We start from the raw sequence: 23,813 nt of genomic DNA, 5'->3' as shown, positions 1-23,813 counted from the left end.
CAGTAGTGCGGAAGCTGAGCGGTCCTTTTCGCTCATGAATTTGTCTAAAGAGCGCTTCTCAGATCTCGCTGTTATAGCTGTTGTGCATTACTCTGAGAAATTCGAGGCAGAAGAGAAATAAGCCAGGGCTTTGTAAAAGCTCATCCAAGAAGACTCTTTCAGGCTACATTGTTCGATTAACGAGGCATATAGAAAAACTACAAATAACTATCGTTGTTACTGCTGTCCCTTTTAATCATGCATTATTATTTTTGGTTTTCTGGTTGAAAAATAAGGTAACCTCCAGATTTTACATCACGCCGTCACAAACGCTTTTCGAGTCTCAGAAATGCTGAAAATGGCGTTTTAGGGGTAAAATCGGAAAAATTTTCCCGAGGGGGGGGGGGGCGGCATGCCCCTCGTCCCCCGCTAGAAGATCGCGCCTGCGGCGCTCGCCATCCGCACCCAAGACGTCGAAAACTATTAAAGGTGTACAACCCCCCCCTTTCAGGAATTTCTGGATCCGCCCCTGCCACATGCAGCGGTTTTAACTAGCGCTCAATAATCCACCCAGAAGTGGAGGTTCAAACAGCCTGAAAGCGACAATTTGGCAATATGCACGCTCGTCAAATCATGTTTGAATTTTGGGGTAAAGTCAAAGGCTACCTATCTGCACTGTTTGGTGCCCATCTATAAAAGAAGCAGATGAAGTCGTTCAAAATAACTTAAAGTGATTTTTGAGGGAGTTTTCTTGTAATAAGTTATGTTGCACTTGCTTTGATTTTGGTTTTGCGAGGCTCTTTACAGTGAATAATTAGAACACTGTTGTTCAACGAGTTCTTACCAGTCGGAGCCAAGCTGGTTTTTCAGGCAGCTAGATGCAAAGCCAAATCCAAACATGATATGGAACTTCTTCCGCGTTTGGCACTGGTTACATGTGTTTCCTTCGGGTTCTTATAGGATTATTGACTATTTGTATTCGTCGTGGTTGGTTCTGTGATAACAGTCACTAGAAAAGCGCGCTATGATAAACTTTTTGCGTTGTAAAATTTTACAACTTCAGTGTATCCTCCATATAATTTCCTGGAAGAGATACATGAATTGCATTTTCCTCTTAATGTGTCTTTCATTTCCTATCAGTTGCAATGGTTTGTTCAGAATACTTTTGTTAAGGTATTTTCAGTGTTTTGACCTTTGATTAATGCACAATCCATCTTTCTATAGATCGGTGTGGCAATGTTTTATGCCAGAACTAACAAGCCTGGTACCCAGGACTCGCTCGCTTTAGTATTGTCGTTGCTGTGGCAGGTAGGTCCCTACGTAACTAATGGCCAGTAATGGGCAAGTCATGTACACGCAAGCTATCTTTATTGTAATCTCCCACATTTTCTTGAGTTTCAATTAAACTTCTGGTGTTAAAGATTGAAATAAAAACCGACAAACCCTACACAAAGAGTACGATTTTTCAACCAGTCATTTTGATTAATAGTTCAGTGTTGTTGTTTAATGTTTTCTCGAGCAGGCAGTCCCCAGTGTACATGGATTTTTGTTCAAAGATCTCAAGCAATGTTTGAGGAAAGAACACTGTGATGTGAGTTCATATTTCTTAATTATAAAAGTATAATAAGATGCTTTCGAATATGGACGGGAATTCGGTAGTTACTCTGGGATAGATTTGTTTATTAAATTTTATGGTAAATCCATGTCTTAGTTTGATTATTCCAAACACGTAAATGGAATGCAAACTAACAATTCGACTTTTGACAGCTTATATTTTAATGTTCATTTATGTTCATTTATCATCAAGTAATTACCTCATTTTGTTTTAACAGAATGCCCTGCGAATCAGCTCAAACGTTCCAGGCGCAAAGGTACTAGTTTTCAATTTTATGACAAGCTGTTTCTATATTATAATTACTGTAAACTTTTTAATGTTGTATAATCTATAAATTATAGGTATTTTACTGATCAATCGCGTGCTTATGCTTATTACTATTGAGGGGTTTATGAAAAACATAATTATAAATAACGCGTCTCTTGCACAAAATCAAGTAACACAAGGGCCTATGCAAACTAACTTTCAAGACCTTTACGAGTTTTCGTGATTATACCGAGAGTTTTACCCTTGTCCTGTACTTAGTGGGTTAATAATTTTCTTTATAATATCCAGACAAATTTTAACCTTTAGCAGTCTTTTGTGTTACAATAACTGTTTTTCCTCTTCATGTTTCCTCTTTTTTAGAAACTTTGCGTTATACTTCCCGATCAGGACAACAATGAAGAAGACGACAAAGATCAGGAGAAAACAAAAGAAACAGTCCCTGTCCATGATGTAAGCTTGTTACTCTCCCTTAAAACATTAAGAGCGATTAACATGTAATATCTCCCACTCAGTATCAATACAGTTTCAAGCGAACTATTGATGAGAATAGAGAAAATTATCAACTACTGGAGACAGCGATTTTCGATTGAGTGTCATAATCCCATCAAAAGTTATCACTCTGGTCAACCCAAAAGGGACACAGACTATCCAGTGAACCAATCAAAACTCGAAGCAGATACATGTAGCCGGCATGAAGCGCGGGAAAACGTGCGTGAGCAAGTCACGATTGGTTTTGGTTTTACTTTTGATTGGATGAGAAAGTGGCGCTTTTAAACCAATCACTAAAATAGTAATGCAAAACCAAAGCAAACGTGAACGTCTTTCGACACTAGAGTGAAAATCGCTCTATTGTCTCGCTGAACCAGCAAATTCTAACAAAGATCATATTTATGAGGAGATAAGTCTCTCAAAGATACGCTACCCTAACCCCACAAGTGATTTCACTGAGAACCCATTAGTGTTTATTCCTCACAGAATGTTTTCTTTTGAAGGAAATGACATTTGGCAAAGTACTAGAGGCATTTAACTCCAGGTTCCCGGACATCGGTGATGGAAAAGAATTGTATCTTACTGATAAAAAATCAGGTGAGTGGGGGACTGGAGGAATTAACACAAATGAAATGAGTCGGTGCACTTACCTCACTTTTAAACTGAACGACCGACCAACTGTCTGATCGATCTATTGATCTATTATGTTCGGGTACTTGTTCGAGGCACAGTGGATTAACGGTTAGTGCGCTGGACTCAGATTGAGCGGCCCCAGTTCGAATCCTGGCCAGGTTCACTGTTTCTTGGGCAAGACACTTTACTCTAAGCATCTCTCATCACCAAGGTGTATAAATGGGTGCCGACGAATTTAATGCTGGGTGTAACCCTGTGATGGACTAGCGTATCCCATTCAGGGATAATAGCAGTACCCTAAGCTGCTTCATGCTATCCCCAAAGGGATATTCCCTATTAAAGACTATACGTAAAGGAGGGGGGGGGGGGGGTCTGCCCGGAAGGGTTACCTTCTTCAGGCTTTGAGTATATTAAAGGGTAGGGATTTCACGAGCTGGAGTATATAGGGCCAAAAAAAGCCCACACCAAAGTACCACCAAACGCGAAAGTGTAGGTAACCTTTTCTGTCAAAAATGGTATTTGAAAGGGTAAGGGTTTGGACGTTGGTTGGAGCTTCCCCCAATCAAATATTTTTTGAGTACCCCCTCCCCTCCGGGCATGCTACAGGAACTGGAGTTAATCGCTCCCACCGATAGTAATCTAGCTCCTCTTATTCTATTTAATTCCCTCAATTTCTGGTAATGGGGTTTGAGGCAGTTTTCGGGTTCTGACATCACATGATAATTTTGCTCTCAGATCAGATACTTGAGGAGAGAGACCACGTGCGTGACGTGTACACGCACCGTAAGGGTTTTCCCAGTCCACTGTTGGTGTTGGAGTATTTGGACCAAGAGTTCGCTTTTAACAAGAGACAGACACAGGTACACTGAACTACAGTTTCATAACAACCAGAAGGTGTTTCCGCAACAATAATAGATGCTGTTCCTTTTTTACCTACGCTGATAGAAAACGACCACGTTGCTACAAGTTTTTATAAACTTTTCGAGTGTTCCAAACGCGAACGCCACGATATCGAGTTGGTTCGCATTGTAATCTATTTTCATCCTCGCCATTTTTAATCATTTTCACTCGCAATGGCTTCCCGTTTTTTTTTCAATTGTGTTTCATAAATTAACCAAATTAATGTAAGTTTGTGGTGACCAAAGTACGTGTTTAAGCAGTTTAGAAAATCCTTGACAGAATCTATGACATTGGTCAAAAGCAGTGCTTTCTCTGACTTGTAGCTGGTTTTAATTGAAAACCCGCTCTTTATATCAATAGCAAACTATTTCCCAAAGCTGTTCTTTTCAGACGCGCAGGCAACCATGCAATTATTACAAAACTGTTTCCTTTCTTTTGATTAATTTTTCGTGTACATTTCCTTGCAGGCGTTTACAACCAAAATAGCAGAGATTGGTCGAGTTCTACTGACGTCATCCATGCTGAACGCGTTACCCAATCAGGTTACTTGCATAACTCACGCAATTTTTGTTTCTTTTTTCCTTATGTTCTTGAATTTATAATTTGCTACAAACTCCCAGGTACAAGACGGCCATTGTAGATCCTGGAGAAAGATGTTTTTAACATATGTTGCCATAAGGCACAGGAATAAATAATTAAAAATACAATTAGACTACGAGCTCAAGTTTTTTGTCAGCTTTTCCATCGTGTAGTTGAGTTGACTTTTTTGCCCATTTTGGCTATTTGGCCAATTTTTGGAAGGTTTTATATTCATGGATTTTGTGGCCTTGAAGATGGTTGGCCTTATTCATGAGCCAGTGCAAATTAGAACATCGTGTAATTTATCAATGAAGTCTCTATACATAACAAGGTTTTTTTTTATTTTTTTATTTTTTTTTTTTATTTTATATTTTTTATTTTTAATATTGTGGCTTTCAATAAAAAAAGAAAAAAAATAAAATAATAATAATATTAAGACAGTCGTCAAATGAGATTCATGACAATTCCCTTTGTATTTTAAACCAGTTCTACAGTCAGTAACAGTGGAACTATTTCTTTCTCTTCCAGAAACACATCTCGTTTCTTCACGGAGAGTTCAGCCGACAGATATCTTTTCCTCGCAAAGCTCTCGACTGTGATTTTTCTCTGTATGCAGGAGGCATCAAGGGCGCAGTAAGATGATTATGTTTGTTTTTCTCTTGGTTACATTCGGTCGCTAGCTTTTCGTAATAACCGTGTAAAACGTAATGAAGAACAGTTAGACTAAAGTAATGGCAGAAAAAAATCACTGTCGCAAAAAGCGTCATCGATTTTAAGCCAATCAGAACTCGAAGCATGTAATCGGTGACAGACGCGGAAAAAGTTTCATGAACCCAATCAACCGCCTTGTGCTTTGTATCTGATTGGACGAAAAGACTATTTTGGCTTTGATTGGTTATAGAGTGTTGTACGTGTTGTTTGAACCAATCACCTAGCTCAGGAAACGTTAAGGTATTGGAAGAATAAATTTGTTGGGTTGGGTTTAGAGTTTTCTTCTTGTTTTTCTTCTTTTTAAAGAAGGTTTAAACTTGATATAAATGGCCCAAACAAAACTCAACTCAAACCACAGGCTAGCCAGGTTTTACTTGTCTAACCAGTTTAACTTGTATAGAACTCAGTGGGATATATGCGCTACTCACCGGTCTATACCGGAAAAGTGTTCATTATCTTATTTCCTTTACAGTGTGAATATAACATCAAACAGAACTGTAATGAGAATAAAGGAAACTATCCAATACGTTTGAATGTTCTTGTTTTGTCCTCAGGAACTTGCAGCTCTTGATGTCATACACAAAAGAGTCTGGGTTAAGGTAGGGCATTTATATGACGACATGAAACGTTGTTATGATTGCTTAAGACAGAAAGAGGGTTTTCAAATACGAACAATCTACGTTTTTTCCAGACAGAACACTGCTTTTGCTTTTGCTTGGTAAATTTTATTGAAGTTTCTTTCGACATAAAGATATTTCGAACTCATCTTGAGTTCATTATCAAGTAGATAAGAGTAAAATAACGGTCGAGTTAGTTTAAATGCAAATAGAGGTGATAGAGTATATTAGAATATTTTAATTGACCGCGAAACACTTCTTTTAAAATATTCTAATATACTCTATCACCTCTATTTGCATTTAAACTTACTCGACCGTTATTTTACTCTTATCTACTTGATAATAAACTCAAGATGAGTTCGAAACGTCGTGGCTTATTTTCGCTTATTTTTATACTTAATTGTATATCGAAATGTTCTCTCATTATAAAGATATTTCCGCAAAACAACAGAGCCCCTTTCATTTAGAAAGATTTATTTTGCTTAACGCTCACCAAGAATGCAAGTCGTTAACTGGAATTAACCTTTTGTTATTAATTAAACTGTTTCAGTCTCAGGCCTGTCAAACTAACACAGAGCAATGTTCTATTTTCAGCTGATTACATCAATCTTCCAGTACATGTCCACTGATTTCCCGTGGAGCTCTGCGGACCTGAATCTGTTCCTTAACGTCATCAATGGCGCCATTTTGCTTCACTGTGAGGACGGTGCCATGTTGCGAGTTTGCCTGGCGTCGTTTATAAACATTGCCATTCATTTCAGCCACATATTTGCTAACGATGGGTAAGGAAATTATGCGTCAATTTACGGTAACTCTCAGACCCTTTTCACTAGCTTGCAGTTTTAACTTGAATCTCAGACAGCTTCTTCCATCGGGGGGGGGGGGGGGGGGGGGGGGGGTTGAAAAAACAATTCGCTGAAAGAACTTCAAAAAATGTCATGGTTGTAAGTTTTAAAACCCAAACATCAAGCTAAAGTTGCCTTCCAAGTTTGCTTTTTTTAGCGTTGAGCAATGTGTATCTAAATGTACAAACAAAAACTTTTAAAATTCTCACCAGGAATTGCGTAGGAATTGTTAAGTTCGTCACGCCGTTTTGCGTCTTTTGGGGAGGAGCGTTGCGTGACAACCGAACAAGCGGCTGCGAAAAAAAAATAGAAGTTGTGTAACAAGCCTAAGGCTCTAAGGATTTTGTCGTATCTTGTAGGGGATATTGTTTTATAACAAGCTCTGTCTACATTCCCATGTGTCTTCTTTAGTTTTACAGCGTTCAGTGTTGTACACTAAGTTATCGAGTGACATGTTAATTCTTGTGTTTTGTGATCGCTACAGGTATCAGCACATCTTTCCGTCTCTGCTTCAAGTCTACTCTCATCACCAGTCAAACGAGATGGTTACCACTGCTATTGAGGTTAGTGATGAATTCCTAACTTCAGATGCTTTAACCTTCTTTACTGTAACAGTTTTCGAAAGAATGTGTTAAAGCCAAAACCAAAGTATTCACTCTGGCCAATCGCAAGGGACGCATACCGACAATCCAGTGTACCAATCAAAACTCGCAGCAAATTCGTGCAGCGGGCACTTAGCGCGGCAAAACGTGCGAGAGCGAGTCACGTTTGGTTTTGGTTTGACTTCTGACTCGTCGAGAAAGTCCATCGAAAAAAAGTGACAATATATCGTGACATACCACAGGCTTCCCAAGCTCAAAAGTCGTCTTTTTGATTGTTTTTTTAGAGCCCTTCGGGCGGCTGACTCTACATACGTGGTGTATGCGGCAGCTTGTGTATATAGAGAAATGTATGGGAAAATCACGGATTCTCTACAAGCGGGTAAATAACTATCTATTTTGAAATAAAGTTTACCTACCTCAAATGTGTCGCTTACTTGTGTCTTGTGCCGAATTTGAAGCCATAGACAACGACTTCGAATAACTTCGCTAAATGGCGTCGGAATGGCTTCAAATTCGGCACAAGACACAAGTAAGCAACACATTTGAGGTAGGTAAACTTTATTTCAAAATAGATAGTTATTTACCCGCTTGTAGAGAATCCGTGATTTTCCCATACATTTCTCTATATACACAAGCTGCCGCATACACCACGTATGTAGAGTCAGCCGCCCGAAGGGCTCTAAAAAAACAATCAAAAAGACGACTTTTGAGCTTGGGAAGCCTAAAGTGGACATACCGAGCTGGCTAACAGTGCTTGGGACACATAACAAAATGCTATTCAGTGACAAGGCCTTCTGACGTGGGAGGTTATTATCCAATTGTGATGCACTATGGATGGGGAGTTTCAAGACGTTTTGACCTGGATTGTAGCCGCTTTTATTTCCTTTATGATACATGAGTAATACCCTCGTGTTTTTGTCCTTTGCAGTTTGCATTGAAACAGTTTTATATCTTACATCAAAAGCCTTGTATGCTTCAGGTAAGTTGTTCAGGATTTTGCTGTAAACGTAAAAAGTAGAAAATGTTAAAAAAATGTAACTATAAATGTTGTTTGTGGTGGTCATGCACTTAGCTACGGGATAGCTAATTTTCAGGCATGCCACTGAAACGAAGGAAACAAATATTTTAGATGAACATAACATGTGTTATAGTAAATGGTTTGAACCCAGGAGTATCAGTAGGCCGTAAAGTGTGATCGTCCGGGTGAGACAACCTGAGCGGAAGTCATCTTCAGAGTCAAGTGAAACGTTGTTGTCAGTCGATAATGTCATAAGTCTGATCCGTTGAAGTAGATTGGTCATTTTAGCCATGATGTTATTGGCTGTAAGACTCCTGTGAAGTTTGTCATCAGTAATTGGTCAGTTTCGATCCGTCTATTGTTAGTCTAATTAAGTCGTTCTGTTCCGTCTATTGTTAGTCAAAGTAGGTCGTTCTGTTTGCGGTTCGTTTGTCGGTTCTGTTTACCTCGTGAATAAGTTGTTTGTAAGGTGCCAGTAGTTGTTGACATCTGTTGGTAGGCGTCTGTTCTAAGTTTGTGTACCAGCTTCTTCTCAGAACTACTCTCACCTGGACGATCACACTATACGACCTAATAACATGTGTTGTCCATCAAGACATTCATCTCGTCCTCGTCCTCCTCCTCCCCCCTCCCCCTTTGTGCAAAGGTCTGTGTTTTAATTAAACCTTTTGAACTGCGTTCCCCTCAACTTTATTTGGAGTGGAGAGAGCCACCGTTAGAGAAAAGATGTTTGCCCAAGAACCAAGCCAGTGCTCGAACTTAGACGGAATAACACATTCACGCCTTCCACTAATGTACGCATTGCGGACCCCATTTCTCTTTTTCTCACCCAGCTCTTCGCCAGTGTAGCACCGATACTTCTCTTAGAGACGAGATCCGATGGAATTGAAGAAGAATCCGAACTCGACGATATCTCCGGAAAGGTAAGCGTTCTCTAATTTCTATATCAAGACACAAATGCTCCTCGCTGGTCTCTGCGATGCTCACACGTGCCGGTCATGAGAGCAAGGCAACCAGTCACCAAGAGTGTATTTTGTTAATATTTATAATCAAATTCTCCCATGGAGCAGTCTAGAAAATGTACCGTTACCACTTAAGAGTAGTTGTATGTTGACATCGTGCCATTTGCTTTAGATTTGGTGTCGTCTGGACATTTGCTAATAAGTTACTTAGTTTTTGAAAAGTATAAAAAAATTATTTTGTCAAAGCTGGAACAGCTTTCTGGGTCGCCTCAAGTCTCCTGTAGTCCGGTCTGTGAATGGTCATGGGTTCGACTCCCGTCGGGGACTTAGAGCTTTTTCAGTGTAGTCCCATATTGTGACAAACTTGATACAGTTTAGGTACAAGTTCTCAGTTTTCTGTAAGGGGGACCCCCCCCCCCCCCCCAAAAAAAACGCCCAATCAGTACTGGCTAACCCGTTTATTGATATTTGTGCCTTTTCCGCCCCCATTTTTCACAAAAGGCCCACCACAAAAAAAAAAACAATTTAAAAGTATTAATTACGTACTTTTCCTGTTACCCAGATCCCACCCAAGTGTCTGTTCACGCTGCTGACGTCATTAGACAAGCCGTCTCCTGACAGTCTGGAAGTTTTAGACCTGGTGCAAGCCGAGAAGCCACTGAAACCCACGGTAAGACATTTTTAAAAAAAAAAATTTTCAACACTTATTTCCATAGTTAATCTTCTTGTTTGTAACTTATAATTTTAACTTCTGGGAGACATACTTGTTTGTAATGAAGGTACGTTTCTGTCATTAAGATCCATAGAAATAATTCCGTCATCACTAGCATAATGTTTCATAGGAGTATTCGGCAAAACTTGATAAAATAGACGAAATTCGCCCATTACCATTAATATTAATAAGAGGTGTTCGAATTAGCGAATACTCTAAATGTTGTAATACACGTTGGTATGGAGCTTTGAGGACAGGTTCTGTTGCTTATCAACTGCTGCGACGTTAACGGACAGTGACGAAAACCGGCTGCCAATGATTGGCTTTGCGTCGATTGAACGAGAAGAGGGCAACTTCACTGTGATTGATAACAACAGGTCAACCAATCACTGAGCTTGATAAAAGCAGCACTATGACCAAAACTAATACCTAACTGCTGTCGAGAGTCGTTGGAAGCGACTCAAAAATAGCCTGAATTGTAGCTAATAGCAGCTTTTTTCTGTTTTAGGACTCGTGTTACGAATCTTCCACTGACCCTCCCGGTGTTAGTCAAATCGACACCGCGGTCCGCTTGTGCGTGACTGTCGTGAACTTCGCGCCTGAATCCAAACGAGCAGTGCAGATGGTGGTATGTGTTCATTGTTTTATTTCCTCAGGCAAAGTATAACAGGCTGCAGTTATTGACATGGCCAGGGAAAAATAAAATTCTTAAAGGCCAGGGAAAAGTCAGGGAATTTATTTTGACTCGAGGAAATGTTAAAACCGCGGCAAAAGGTTCGAGAATCGCTAATCACGTCTGGTCCAATAATCACGCGATTGACTTTGATAATGCATCTGTCATTGACAAAGGCGGCTTTAGAACAAGAAAAACGTTGGAAGCGTGGCATTCGAAGCTAACTCCCAATGCGGATAACAATTCCTGTCCTCTACCTGGACAATACAACATTCTTTTTTACAAATATTCTTAGTTATTAGCATTTTTATTTCGCAACTTCACACATTGCATATTTTTACCTTTTTACATTTTACCCTTCGAAGGCTGTAGTTCAAACAGCCGAAAGCTCGTAGTTTTAAAGTTTCTAAGCCAGAGATCGTTTGAAATTTTATAATATGTTGTATCCTGGCTGCGGTCCTTCAATATTTTCAAAAAATGAAATTATAACACTGCTCATTAAATACCATTAAAAGAAAGAAAAAACATTTCAGGTCAATGTGTTCTCAGTGATGTTTTTTTTTCTGGAAGCGGAGGCTGGAGACCGCAACTATATCCATCATTTTGTATTTATTTGGTCAGGGGAATTTAATTTTTACCAGGGAAAAGTCAAGAAATTGTAAAAACTGAAGTCTATTGTAACCATGCTTATGGTTTTTTGGTCTTGGTCGTTGCCATGAGAAACAACAGACGATTCAGAGAAACATTTCCTATCCCTGATGTTATTTTTGGTGGTTAGAAAACTGGGGGGGGGGGCCCGGGCCCCCCAGGCAAAAAAACTTTTTACGGTGAGTTAAAAGTTATGCTTTTCATTTACAGGTTGTGCTGTCAGCCATCTTGCCTCACTACCTTGAGTACCTCAGAACAGACAACAGCTCTCTTGATTCTGAAGAGAAACTCAAGGCAGAGCTGACGGGCCTGTCATCTCTTGTCACCTCTATTAACGTGCTAGTTAAGAGTTCAGAGGTCCTAACAAGGTTAGATATTTACACGTTTCTCGAGTAACAGCAATGTTATAGAGGCCACTTACGTTGAACAGTTGACTCTAATTTACGCAACTTAAAGCGATTAAGGAGTATTTAGGAGCATTGCCATTTCACGTTGTAATTTCTTTTGGCGATTGCTGGATGTTGTCATGTGACTTTTCCCCGCTTTTCTCGGTTGCGCGCAATTTATTTCCCTTTAAAAAGGATATTTAAAATAAAATAAAAAATAAAAATATAACTATAATTTTTGGTCCCTCTATTTCACTGGTTTGGTATATACTTAAACAATTATTCACCTCAATGTCGGTGAAAAGTGGTGAATATATGCCTCCACTTCGCGGCTTAGTATCCACCACTATTCACCTTCACTGCGGTCAGTAAGTGTTAAATACTACGCCAACCATGGACTAGCTGGATAGTGATTTATCTGGTGCCCTATTGTACTTTCGTTAAAATGGTTTTGAACGAGTCACATTATATAACTCATCATGCGACTGTTGTTACACTACGCTTGTATTTTTGTTCATTTTGTTTCTTTTTTTTAGGTCGTTTGTTCACTTTCAAAGCTACAAGTCCTATTCGGACAAAAGTCACGGTATTTTTCCTGATCTGGCTTCAACCACGTCACTCGTGTTCGGCCGTGGAAGCATCAGCAGCAATGAAGCGGCAAGTGCTGCTGACGAAGGGGAGTTGGGTAAGTAAGAAAGTTACTTTTTCCAATAGACCCCTGGGGGGAGGGGAGAGGACTACCTTTCCTTTAATTTCGCCCCCTCCAAGATGGCGATGTTTAATGTTTTTCTTCCAGAATGAAGCAATGAATGATTTGGTAATTTTTGCTATATCGTTTGATTGCGGATGACTACAATCTCAGCAAGAGCATTCTTCTGAGCATTTATCCATGTTTTTACACAAGTTGGGCTAAAACTTGACGTCTTCTGTCGACCTGATAGAAATAATTTGTGCCTCTTCTAATCCGTTTTCTCTCTTCCCCAATTCTTAAAATTTCTCTTGTGCTTCTCTAACTTCTTGAAACATGCTTTCCGAGGTTTAATCACGGCCGGGCAAAAAAAGAAAACGAGAGTCGATGCGAGTTCAAGAATAAAAGTTGCGCAAAAGTTTTCTTTGACGCTCAGCGTGCGTGGGCCAAATAAAAGAAAACTGTCGACAATTGCCAAAAAGCTCGCACGTGTCGCCGAGAGCATGCGAGAGTCGCCAGGAGCGCACGAGAGTTGCCGAAAGCGCACAAGAATCGCCGAGAGCGCACATGCAAGAGTCGCCGAGATCGCACGAGAGCCACTGAAGGCGCGCGAGAATCGTCGAGAACGCACGGGGGTCTCGAAAATGCGCACGAAAGCGCACAACAGTCGCCAAGGGCTTGCGAGAGTCGCCGAGAGCGCACAAGAGTCTCCAAAATGCGCACGAAATCGCACAAGAGTCGCCGAGGGCGTGCGACGTCCGCTTAAAGCGCGCGAGAGTCGCCGAGAGCGCACAAGAGTCTCCCAAATGCGCACGAGAGCGCACAAGAGTCGCCGAGGGCAAGCGACGGTCGCTTAACGGGCGCGAGAGTCGCCGAGAGCGTGTGAAAGTTTTAGGCCAGATGAGAGCAAGAGCTTGAAATCTTGTTCTCTTATCTTGTTTGGCTTGGAATTTCGTAAAATAGTGAGACCTAGGCAAGTTAAACTCACACTCAGTCGATTTCTTGCTAGTACTTTAGCTGCATGAACGACTATTATTTATACTACCAGCGAAGCAAAGCCCTTGTTAATTCCCTATCCATCCCCTGGTGCGGAGAGACAACGAACGGCAAACGACAATGGCAAAAATTCAAACTTTGCAATATCCGGGATTAAGTTAATCCAGTTCGAATTCTGTTTTATAAGGTATCAATCCTGATTTCTGCGAATTTTTACTTTTTTGTTTTATGTCATTTAATTAATTTAATTTATCTACAATAACTAAAAACTGATTTTTATGAGGTTAATTTAACCCTTTTAACATCACTAAGGGATCCTTTATTATCTTGCAGTCAAATTCTTGCTACTTATGTCGTAATGAATGTATAGAAATTCGTTACGAGAGTGTGTATTTTGACATAAAATGTGAGGATAATAGTGCCTAACCTTGAATAACCTTACGTCACCAGTTCTAGCGTGTTTTAAACTAACTTGCTGCCTCTGCGTCTCTTATTAGCTTCTATATGAAAATATTATGATCTTTGTGGTTTCCTTTTTAAATAATCTAATTATTGTTATTATTAGTTCAACAGTACTTTTTGTTAATTCGACATTCATAATTTGTTTTTGTAATTGCGCAACATCATTTGTTCTTTTCTTGGGAAGTGTTCAGGTAGAAGCATTCCAAGCTACACAACACGAATCGAAAACTTTTGTAATTTTATTAATTACTCTGAATAAAATCATGTACTCTGCCGCACAGACCGATCGGCCGAGCATAACTTCTTTTTAATTTTTCGTGTTCATGTTCTTCTAAAAAAGAAGGAATCCTTTTATCTGACAGTTTTGGAGCTTTTCGGCTTAAAAAATTTATTTAAATATTGTAGCGTCTTGTTAAAAATATCTTTACACTGATTTCCGATTTGCGTAATTGACCTTACTTCCGGTGAGATGCACGCATATTCTTGGCTAAAAGTCACGCGAAATAAAGCTTTGGGACAGGGTAAAAACACCTCTAAAAATAACAAAGTTTTTTGGCATTTGGAAGGAAATCTTGCTTCTTTATTCCCTTTTTAACGATTTTTTTTAATTGTCAAATTCTTGCAGGAATATGGAAAGAAAATTGTTGAAATAGTTCTCACAGACTTGAAGGTGCTTCCTTTGTTTACATACCGTCTGTTTTGATACGGAAACCGTTTTCTTGATCTTAGTTCACTGATCTGTTTCTCGTGAAAAGCCTGATCAAGATACCTATTAGGACATGTGCCAAAAAGTTTGATCCGTTTGATCCGATGTGCGTTATAAACGTAATTTAGACATCACGAGATTTCAGCCTTCTTCAAAATTAAGTTTCCTCTTTTTAGGATTTAACCATTTCGCTTCGACAACAACAATCTTTATTAGAATTCACTATACACAAGGAAAATTGCAACACCTTCAGATAGCAACTTGTACTAATCGAGGCAGGAAGCGTTAAGCGGTGTGAAAAAAAAAAAGAACTAAGTCAATTAACGATGTCCAAATTTTTCGTCTACTGGTTAAACTCAAACGTGTGACCATTCAAATGAAAGCTATTAAGCAGTACTTTCATGTGGTACAGTTTAATATGCTGTACAACGTGGTTCTAACTTTTAATTTTGAACGAATCCTGACTTGTGACTATTCAAACGAATGCTATTTTTGAAAGCAACACTTTCATGTTACTCTGTTTGTTTTTTAGATGAAATTTAGGATTAGTTTTCAAAATTGAACTCAGGTTTTCCTGTGAGTAAATGGGGTTAATCGCTGTTTATGTTGAAAGAGTATCAACATTGTATTAAAACAAAGTTATCCGGCGTATTAAATGAAGGAAGACAGACATGGCTGCACGCTTTCTTTCCGGAATTTTACATACCAATTCTTTAGTGACAATTATTTGTCGTTGCACTCTTTATTTACCCCATTCTGGCTAGCAGTAATATTTATTGGTTTACGCTAATTTTTTGCTGACCCTCTATTTCAGTTGTCAAACTTACTTCGTGTTGCATTCTCTATTTTCCAATTGCTCATAATACACTTTGTTTGCCCCCCAAATTTTGCATAAACTATTGTTTTCAAATTCTCTTGGGAGGACTGCATATTTCCAAAACAATAGTTTATGCAAAATTAGGGGGGGGGGGGGGGCAAAAAAGTGCATTGTGGGCAATTGAAAAATAGAGAATTGGGAGAAACGATTTCAACTGCAATTGCTCTTTGTTTAAGTGTCGCCACATAACATGCTTTGGTTCATAGCCTTTAAGGTGTATTTCCACACTCGCGTAGTTTTGCCTCTGTGATTTACACGCATAAAATAAAATCGAGAAAAATTATTAACGGCTCGGATGCAAAAAAATGTAAAAATGTTGCAATTTTTGTCAAAGACGCAATTATAAATGGTTGGAAAAGTTTTGTATTTGGCATCTTCAACCAAGTCAACCGTTTCACCGAGTTTGATGTGGGTTGAAGTGACAGATTACACTTGTTAATTAAATGTTTTAATAGTCATGGATATAGTATAATTAATGGACGATAAGATCTAATGAAGTTCTCAAGCAAGTGTGTCCATAATAAAAGTAGGTTCGTATCGCGTGCAGATATTTAAAAACAACTATTGCGAATTAAACTGACTAGTAATTCGCGTTATCTCTCCGGAAATTCTAGGATTCGAAGATGTATAGTGTTTCGTTTTTTAGACAAATTGCGCTTCACAAGAAATCTTCTTTCTTATATAAAATAAGTGTCAAATATAACTCCAGTTATTAAACATACAGTTCATAATCTGTTCCCATAAGATCGAATTTTTTTTTTGCCAGTTTACAGAAATCTTATCATCGCTAACGTTAACTTCTTTGCCATCTTTATTCAATAGCGTGTATTTACGGGAAGAGGAATGTTCGTAAAAATAGTACTAAAACAACGTAATGAAAGATAAATCTGTGAATTGCGGTTAAAGATGAGCTGAGATGATTTCAATTTAAGCAGCTGTGAAGATCTTTTTATTCGTTTCCGTGCTTAAAGTGTCATTTGTCCGTTTTGAGAGGTGTCCTTCTTACACAATTGAATACCTGAACCAACTGCTTTAAAGTCCACTTTACAAAGACGTAAAGGTGTTAAATTTTAGTTAAATTTTAAGGGATTGTGTCCCGGCTGAGTTAAGTTTATTTTATTAGGTTTTGCCAAATACTTGCTATGAAACTTAATGTTTGCAAAGAAATAACTTCTATGGATCTAAATGGCCAAACCATAACTTCATTACAACCAAATGTGTCTCCCGGGCGTTATAATTTTAAGTTACAAGCAAACGAGATTAACTTTCAAAACTGTTCAGCCCAACAGTTTTTTAAAAACCCATATCGCAATCCGTTTCAATCTTTTCACTTTTTATTCATCCGTACCAGTCCATCTTTTGTATTTGCTGTGTTATTGAAATGTTCTTTCACTGTTTCAAGCAGTCATTTATACATTTCACGGCATTTAATGGCCATTTCCCGTGGTTAAATTTGGCTAAAATCCGTGACACAGTCGTTTATGAAATTGGACCAACTCCAAGACTATCCTTAAGAAAGGCGACCGCTTTACCAGTTGTCCATCAACAGGGTATTCACTGTATCATCGCGCGTTAAGTTCGCTAGGAAGCTTAATCCAATGAATTGACCTCGGCACGCTCAGTGTATGCCTACAAAGCAAATTATCGCATTGTTCTCTTTGGAAAACCAAATACAACGAGGTGCGATAATACGAGCAAGTCGCACGCTAAGGTCAATCATGTTCTGTTGGGTCATCTGCTTTTGGTCTGTTAAGTCGTTTTATCGTGCATATTTTCACAATTTTCCGGTCATTTCACCGACCAATTTCTCAATTCTTAAAATACCGTCAAATCTATATCTCTGCCTAAAACACCGCCTTCGCTAAGTGCTCTATCACTTTAAAAAATCGATTATTTCATTTCTTTCTTTATTGCGGATTACGTCTTGTAAAAAATACTCAACGGCACTTAATCTTGGCGTGTTTCCGAGTGTTCTTTAAGTAGTTTGATTCCTTGGCGCAACGCATTTTTTCAACGAAAATTTGGGTGAGTTTCTGAATGTCATGGTTGGTTAGAAAAGCTTCTGTTGTAGCTCTTGTGCTTTCGTCATTGAGAAGATTTTTTATACTTGTGTTGAACAGTAGTAAAATATTTGATGATATATTTCGTATAATGCGTACTTTCACTTTTTTATATACTGTATGATTTTTACATGTACACCAGTTCGTGCAAAATCGATTAGTCCATGTCTTAGTGTGTGGCAGACTTCGTATTATAGAAAATTCTCGTCATCTTTTAATCTTTATCTGGTTCCGGGTGTTGTAATTTTTTTTTTTTTTTTTTTTTTTTTTTTGGGGGGGGGGGGGTGGGGGATTCTTTGTCGTTACGCATTTTTTTAGCGAAAATTAATTATATAATAATTTATGGTAAAATTGACAATTGTACAGTTAAACATAATTTGATTTTTTTATTATACTTATTTATACACCATCAACACTTACATTCTATATTGTTATAGTAAGACAATGTAATTTTGCCTTTATTTCTTATAACCATCTAGTTTAGACTTTTCGGCTTGTTATAATTTGCCTTTGTTATCTTGAAAAAAATATTTACAAAAAAAATTTTACGTAAACGTCAGGAATGGGCAAAAAGATAACTTAAACAACTTTAGAATGATACATCTTTATAGGCTCTTGAAATTCGAAACAGCTTTCTTAATAGTTAAAAGTTTGCATGCCATTGACTATTGTTACTGAAAACGAAATTCCCATTTCTACATTTATGAATCTTCACGGGAGTAAGGGTGGTTTTCTAACGACATCTGGAAGTAATTTTATATTTGCTTTGGTTTTGGCTTAGAAAAACTCGCGCAAATTTACAGCCAGTTCCACTAAACATGATTTGGCTTGTGTAATTTACCCTGCGGTTTCCGTCGTTAGCCACCGTTTACTGAACTTTTCCCGCGTTTTTCGGCGCTCGACATCTCGCAATTTTCCTGTGCTTTACTTGTTCGGCACTGTTTGCTACCGTTTACTCTACATTTCGTTCACTTTCCGTCGTTTGACGCCGCTTGCAAATGGTTACACAACCTTTTCCGCTCTTTTTATCGTTCGCCACTACTTGTGACCTTTCTCAAGCTTGCATGCTGCCGACTATATGTGAATTTGTTCTAATGGTGCTATCTGTTTTTACTTTGATTTTGTTTTATCTACAGTCATCAAAAATACCGCCCCAAACAGCTAAACCAGCACCGTTTCATTGAAGAAACAGTCGCGCTGTTAAAACCCGACGTACCTTTATAATAACAATACAAGTTATATTCGATAATAAGTTTAGTTTCAGTTGAAATAGTTTTGCCGTTGTCGACTTTCCACGTGTTCTCGAAGGAATGAATATATAAGATAAATGTGATAATAGTAGGTATATTGACCGTCCCTCCCGACCCGTTCAGATTGTTTTTGCTCAATTTCGCCTTTTGATGCACACCTTGTAAGGTTTGGGCTTCAGTCCCATGCCGATGTCCCCCTCCAGAGAGGGGTGGGGACAGCCGGGAGGGTTCTCAATCTTGAACTGATGCAAAAACTGAGCAACGAACAGGAATAACTCGGCTTTCGCCAGCAGCTCACCGAGACAAACTCGTCTTCCAGCCGAGAAGGGAAGATAACTCATCGTCGCTGGATTCACCACGTTGCCATTCTTGTCCAGGAACCTCTCGGGGTCAAACTCGGAGGGGTTCTCCCAGTGCTTCGGATCATGGTGTATTGCCCATAAATTGACTATCAGTGTGGTGCCCTTTGGGATGTTGTACCCGTTCAGGGTGGTGTCGACCAGCGCCTTATGGGGGACCCCTAGAGGAGCCGGTGGCCTCAGACGTAAAACCTCAGCGATCGTTGCTTCCAAATAAGTGAGGCTCTTCTTGTCTTTGAGGCTCGGTAGACGCTTGGGACCTATCACCTCGTCGAGCTCGCGATGTACCTTCTCCTGGATTTCAGGGTAGTTGTTGAAGAGGAGAACCACCCATAGCAGCGTGGATATCACCGATTCCGATCCGGCAGCAAACATGTCTGCCATACTCATAAGCACGTGGTCTTCGGATATCAGTGTTGTTAACTTGCTCTCGCCTTCATCAGTTTCTTTCATGACTTTGATCAAAGCGTCGGTGAAACCCCTAATTTTTCCAGGCTCGTAAGTCTCCAGTTGCTCTTTGTACTTCTTTACGAGGATCTTGTCTCGCTCCTTCACGGCGTTCTTGAGGCGTCGGATGTTTTCCGAGTCGAACGGCACGTGCTTCAGCAAAGGGAATATATCTACTAAATTCCCAAGTCCCAGCGTTTCCGCGAAGGTGTCGTTCAGCTCCACGACGGTACGAAACTCTGGATCGTTCGCGCTGTACCTGGAACCGAAGGTCAAGGCGCAGATGACGTTAACGACTCCCAAACTTATGCTTTGTTGCGGATCTTGTGGCTCTCCTTTGCTGAGATCGAACTGCTGGAAGACTTCTTCGATCTCTCTGAAAATGACCTTTTCCAGTTTTTCCATCCCTGCGCTGTAGAGCTTCAGCGCTCGATGGGCAATCTTCCTCTGCATTTTCCACGCTGGTGAGAAGTTTCCGAAGCTGATGGCATGGCCGTTATGGGAAAATATATCACCCGAGTGAACGCTGGGTCTGCCTGCAAAATCGTTGACGTTTTTCAAAAGAGCGACTTTAGCAGTGGTGATGTCACTGACAACCACAGCTCTCTGGCTTCCCAGGAAGATCTGAAAGATGCTACCGTATTTTTGGCCCAGCTTCGTCAAGTTGGCGAGTGGAACCGTGCCTAGGTTGTAGAGGTTGCCGACGATTGGCAAGGCGGCTGGCCCGGGCGGAAAATTCATGGCCTTGTTTACGCAGCTGTGAATGATACAGTACAGAAACACGGCGGCACACACCAGCACCAATCCCTCGATAAACATGACGGAAGTGATAGAAAAGTGAAGATGGAGCGAGCGACGATTGAGCTGCAGCTTTTAAGCACTTTGCTAGAAGGACAAGCTCTTAATTGAGCGAAGATTTCAAGTGTTGATTATTGCGGCTTGGACGATTTTCTTTGCTTATGCAAATCTCGCTGTTGTGAGCTCGTCTGCTCTTTTCTATGGAGCGGGTTTGTCAATGGAATCGCACAGCGCCGCTCTCTGTCTGTGATTCTATCGCGATTCGCTCAAGCAAAGTGGTTATAATCAAACTTTATCCGGCTCTTGTTGACGAATTTGTCATATTTGAGGTTATGTGTCTCAAGTGCGTCCGTCCTCTCTTCGTCTGAGCGCGCTTTAGTCCATTGTCTGCCTTGGGTCATTCGCATGATACTTAACGAGCTTGTAAGCGGTTTACCAGTGAAATGACATGCAAACGAGGCATTTGGGTCATTCAAACAATGTTCCTCCCATTTGCCTCGTTTGCATGTCTGTAAGAGCCCTTGACAGGCGGGCGATAGCGTAACAAAGGTTTCCTCTTGGCTTTAACGAGCCGATAATTGTCTAAAGGGCTGGTTGTCTTTTGTGTTTAAGTGCGCGTTTTAAGTGTGCAGTTGGCGATGCATCGTGCAGATTTAATATCCGCATTTGTAATTAATGTCTCTCATGGCCTTGTCATTGTCAAGGTTATGATAACAAGTTCAAACTAGGTAGGGTTTAATAACGAAACTTCCAGCGATCAATATCGGGGTATACGGAGTCATTATGATATTAAATCTGTCTAGCAACGTTGGTGGTTTTTAACACTAACCCTGAGGCTAACTCGTTAAACTGATTGAGTGTTTTGGAAACGCTACGCCATTTCTGATAATTTCGATACCTGCTTTTCGAATCTTGGCTTTATTTTCTTGGTCAGTCGCTGTCGTTCGTCAACATACTTAATGGCTTCAGTGGAATTTAAACATATCTTTCAGTTCTAGAACAGATTATGCTATTGTTGTGGTTGTAATGACAAGCTTGAATGTACGCCCATTTACTGTAAAAGCAATGGAAAATACTCTTTTTTTTCCTTAGGTAAATTTGCCAAAACTTTCGAAAAGTCCTTCTCGAAGAGCGCTTGTGCAGGCGCCATGCTTATGTAGAAAGACTCGTTAATCTAACCTTTGCAAGCGTAAATAATGCCTCGATTTTTTTGTGTGGCAAATTTTCAGATGAACACTGGGTTTATTCATGTTGACAGCTAGCTTTGTCTAAATCCAATCGGATATTATTGTTATTCCATTCCTTGTATTGTTGTTCGAGACCAATATTCCCAAAATCTGCGCTCTATTTCTAGGATTTAATTGATACCTTGTATCTTTTCGAAGTGTTGATATTGCTTCTAGTTCTTTTCAGTTAATCCTTAAGCAGAAACTCTTGTTCAAACGCCATTAAGAACTAAATCCAATTGTCTAAACACTTACTACGCGCCTAATTAAATGAAACAAGTTTGGCGCATTTCAAACTGAAAATTTCGTTGCCTAATTGCAGGTTACAATTGACTTTTAGAAATGGTTACTTATCTCGAAAAATAGAAACTTACAACTCGGATATTCGAAGTAAACGCTTTTTAAGTGTTAAACTGTAAACACTTAATTTGACGAAAATAGTTAGAACTAGGATTAAAGGCCTATATATAAAGAAGCATTTACAATTAGTTTGGCCTATATATGAGGCGTATTTGGCGTTGATTTGTAGAAATGTTTATTTCCTTTAGCAATACAGAATTATAACTCGGACTTTGTGTCTCGGAGATACCATAAATATGATCTAAGGTTTGATTCAGTTGCTGCAATCTTTATCTATAATTCTTCGCTTGTAAACAAAAACACTTCTTATTAGAGACGTTTCGGTGGCTGACGAATTCTGGTTGATCTATAGGCTCATTTACCCTGCACAATTACAAATAAAATCCGTACTGTTTTGCTATATATTTGCTCAAAACGTTAACGGTTTCAGGCAACTTTTATTCAGATTTTTCAAACAGACGAAATAGAAAAAGGTTCCAATACCAGCTCTAACTGCGAACCTTCTTCGTGCAAGAAATTGCAGTTGCAACTCAAATTTGTTCATCTAATTACAGCTGGTTTCCTTTCGCATCAAGTCATCGGTCGATTCTTGAACCGTGAACTTGGCTGTCCTGTGGTCTCATGTCTGCACAGTACCCTTACTCTTATTGGTAATTTTAGTCTCAAATTGTTTCGAATCCATAACTGCTGCTTGTATAGCAACTAGCGGAAACCCGATGTAACGAATCCCTTTTTAACAAAGTTCTCGCTATAACGAACGATGTTATTCAGCCCAACCAAAGTTACTAAACATAAAATTTATTGGAACAGAAGCCCAGTACCGACAGTTTAACAAACCCCCGCTATATCGAACACAATTTCCCTAGTATCTTGGGATTTTGCTATATCGGGTTGCGCTGTTCTTGGGGCAAGAACGCAACAAAACAGGGTCGAACATGTATTTTGTGGTGTGCGTGCTCGCAAATATTTATAAACCTCGTTGGTTTTATTTTCGTATCAGGAACAGACGATCTTAGCCGAGTAAGAGGATAGATTCAATATTTTTCCAATGCGATTATTCTGTGTTGTGCTTGTTGCATTTGGACACCGCAAACGCACGCTTTGGTAAACCGCACTTTTTCTAAGATTTGATAGTTCTGCTTAAGTTCTTTGATTCAGTGTTGCAACTGTTTTTAATCCGCACAACAGTCCTGTAGCTCTTTAATTTTTATAGCTGGTCAATTGTCGTTTGAAAACTGAGGAAACAAAACGCGGATCAAAATAAAAAAAACATATGTCTTTCACGTCGAGACTTAGCATCAAATCCCTTTATCGTTGTCATCTAGTATTTGACGTTTTAAACCTCTCGCCCACAGACAGCCAACATTTGTTGTTATTTCAAATATCCTCGCTGCACGGCGAAGCGAACTCGCTTTTGAAGATGCCGCAAGTCTTAAACTAGGCTTGTTTGTAACAAAATAATGCTACATGAATAAATATTGAAATACTTCTATTTGCAACTCAAATATTAGCTTTGAAAGAGAACAAATCAAGACGGAATTATGAATTCTGAGCTAAATAATAAATTGTCTTCGTTGTTGTTGTATTTTTTGTTATAAAAAAAATAAATAAATGGTGTTTATAGTGGTTTGACACAATACTTTTGCTTTGTGTATAACAATATTTTTGCTTTGTGTATAACACAAGGCTTAGACCAGAACCTAGACTAAGTAAAGTTTTCGACGTTTCTTAACATTTGATACCTTCGCCTAAGATTGAATTTATTTTTCTAGGATGTTTTTTTCTCTTTTGATATACGTCTAGCTCCATTCAATATGACCGTCGTTACCTTAAAGACCTACATGGCTAATCTCCGTCTTACACCAAAACGATAACATGTTAAATACTGTTTAGTAAAACATAGCAAATATGTTTTGTGCGTAAACGTTTGCTTGGGTAGGTAAAGTCT

General features: G+C 39.3%; 1 protein-coding gene and 1 pseudogene across 2 annotated transcripts in view; one reads left to right on the top strand and one right to left on the bottom strand.

Annotated features, from left to right (window-relative positions):
- Positions 1-23,813, top strand: part of LOC144662516 (protein unc-80 homolog) — an 87,236-nt gene that overhangs the window by 45,357 nt on the left and 18,066 nt on the right. For both annotated transcript variants that reach the window (XM_078523330.1, XM_078523329.1), the window contains 17 exons: positions 1,204-1,287; positions 1,502-1,570; positions 1,812-1,850; positions 2,222-2,311; positions 2,854-2,947; positions 3,719-3,843; positions 4,351-4,425; positions 4,991-5,095; positions 5,728-5,772; positions 6,385-6,572; positions 7,120-7,198; positions 8,166-8,216; positions 9,089-9,178; positions 9,780-9,887; positions 10,438-10,557; positions 11,461-11,618; positions 12,173-12,321. In XM_078523330.1, coding sequence (XP_078379456.1) covers positions 1,204-1,287; positions 1,502-1,570; positions 1,812-1,850; positions 2,222-2,311; positions 2,854-2,947; positions 3,719-3,843; positions 4,351-4,425; positions 4,991-5,095; positions 5,728-5,772; positions 6,385-6,572; positions 7,120-7,198; positions 8,166-8,216; positions 9,089-9,178; positions 9,780-9,887; positions 10,438-10,557; positions 11,461-11,618; positions 12,173-12,321 — 1,669 coding nt within the window. The remainder of the gene's footprint in view (positions 1-1,203; positions 1,288-1,501; positions 1,571-1,811; positions 1,851-2,221; positions 2,312-2,853; positions 2,948-3,718; positions 3,844-4,350; positions 4,426-4,990; positions 5,096-5,727; positions 5,773-6,384; positions 6,573-7,119; positions 7,199-8,165; positions 8,217-9,088; positions 9,179-9,779; positions 9,888-10,437; positions 10,558-11,460; positions 11,619-12,172; positions 12,322-23,813) is intronic.
- On the bottom strand, positions 17,745-20,633 carry LOC144662573 (steroid 17-alpha-hydroxylase/17,20 lyase pseudogene; annotated as a pseudogene).

The sequence above is a fragment of the Oculina patagonica genome, chromosome 8, assembly GCF_052425735.1.
Source record: "Oculina patagonica isolate OP01 chromosome 8, crgOcupat, whole genome shotgun sequence".
Taxonomy (NCBI): domain Eukaryota; kingdom Metazoa; phylum Cnidaria; class Anthozoa; order Scleractinia; family Oculinidae; genus Oculina; species Oculina patagonica.
This window is presented reverse-complemented; position numbering and strand designations above follow the sequence as displayed.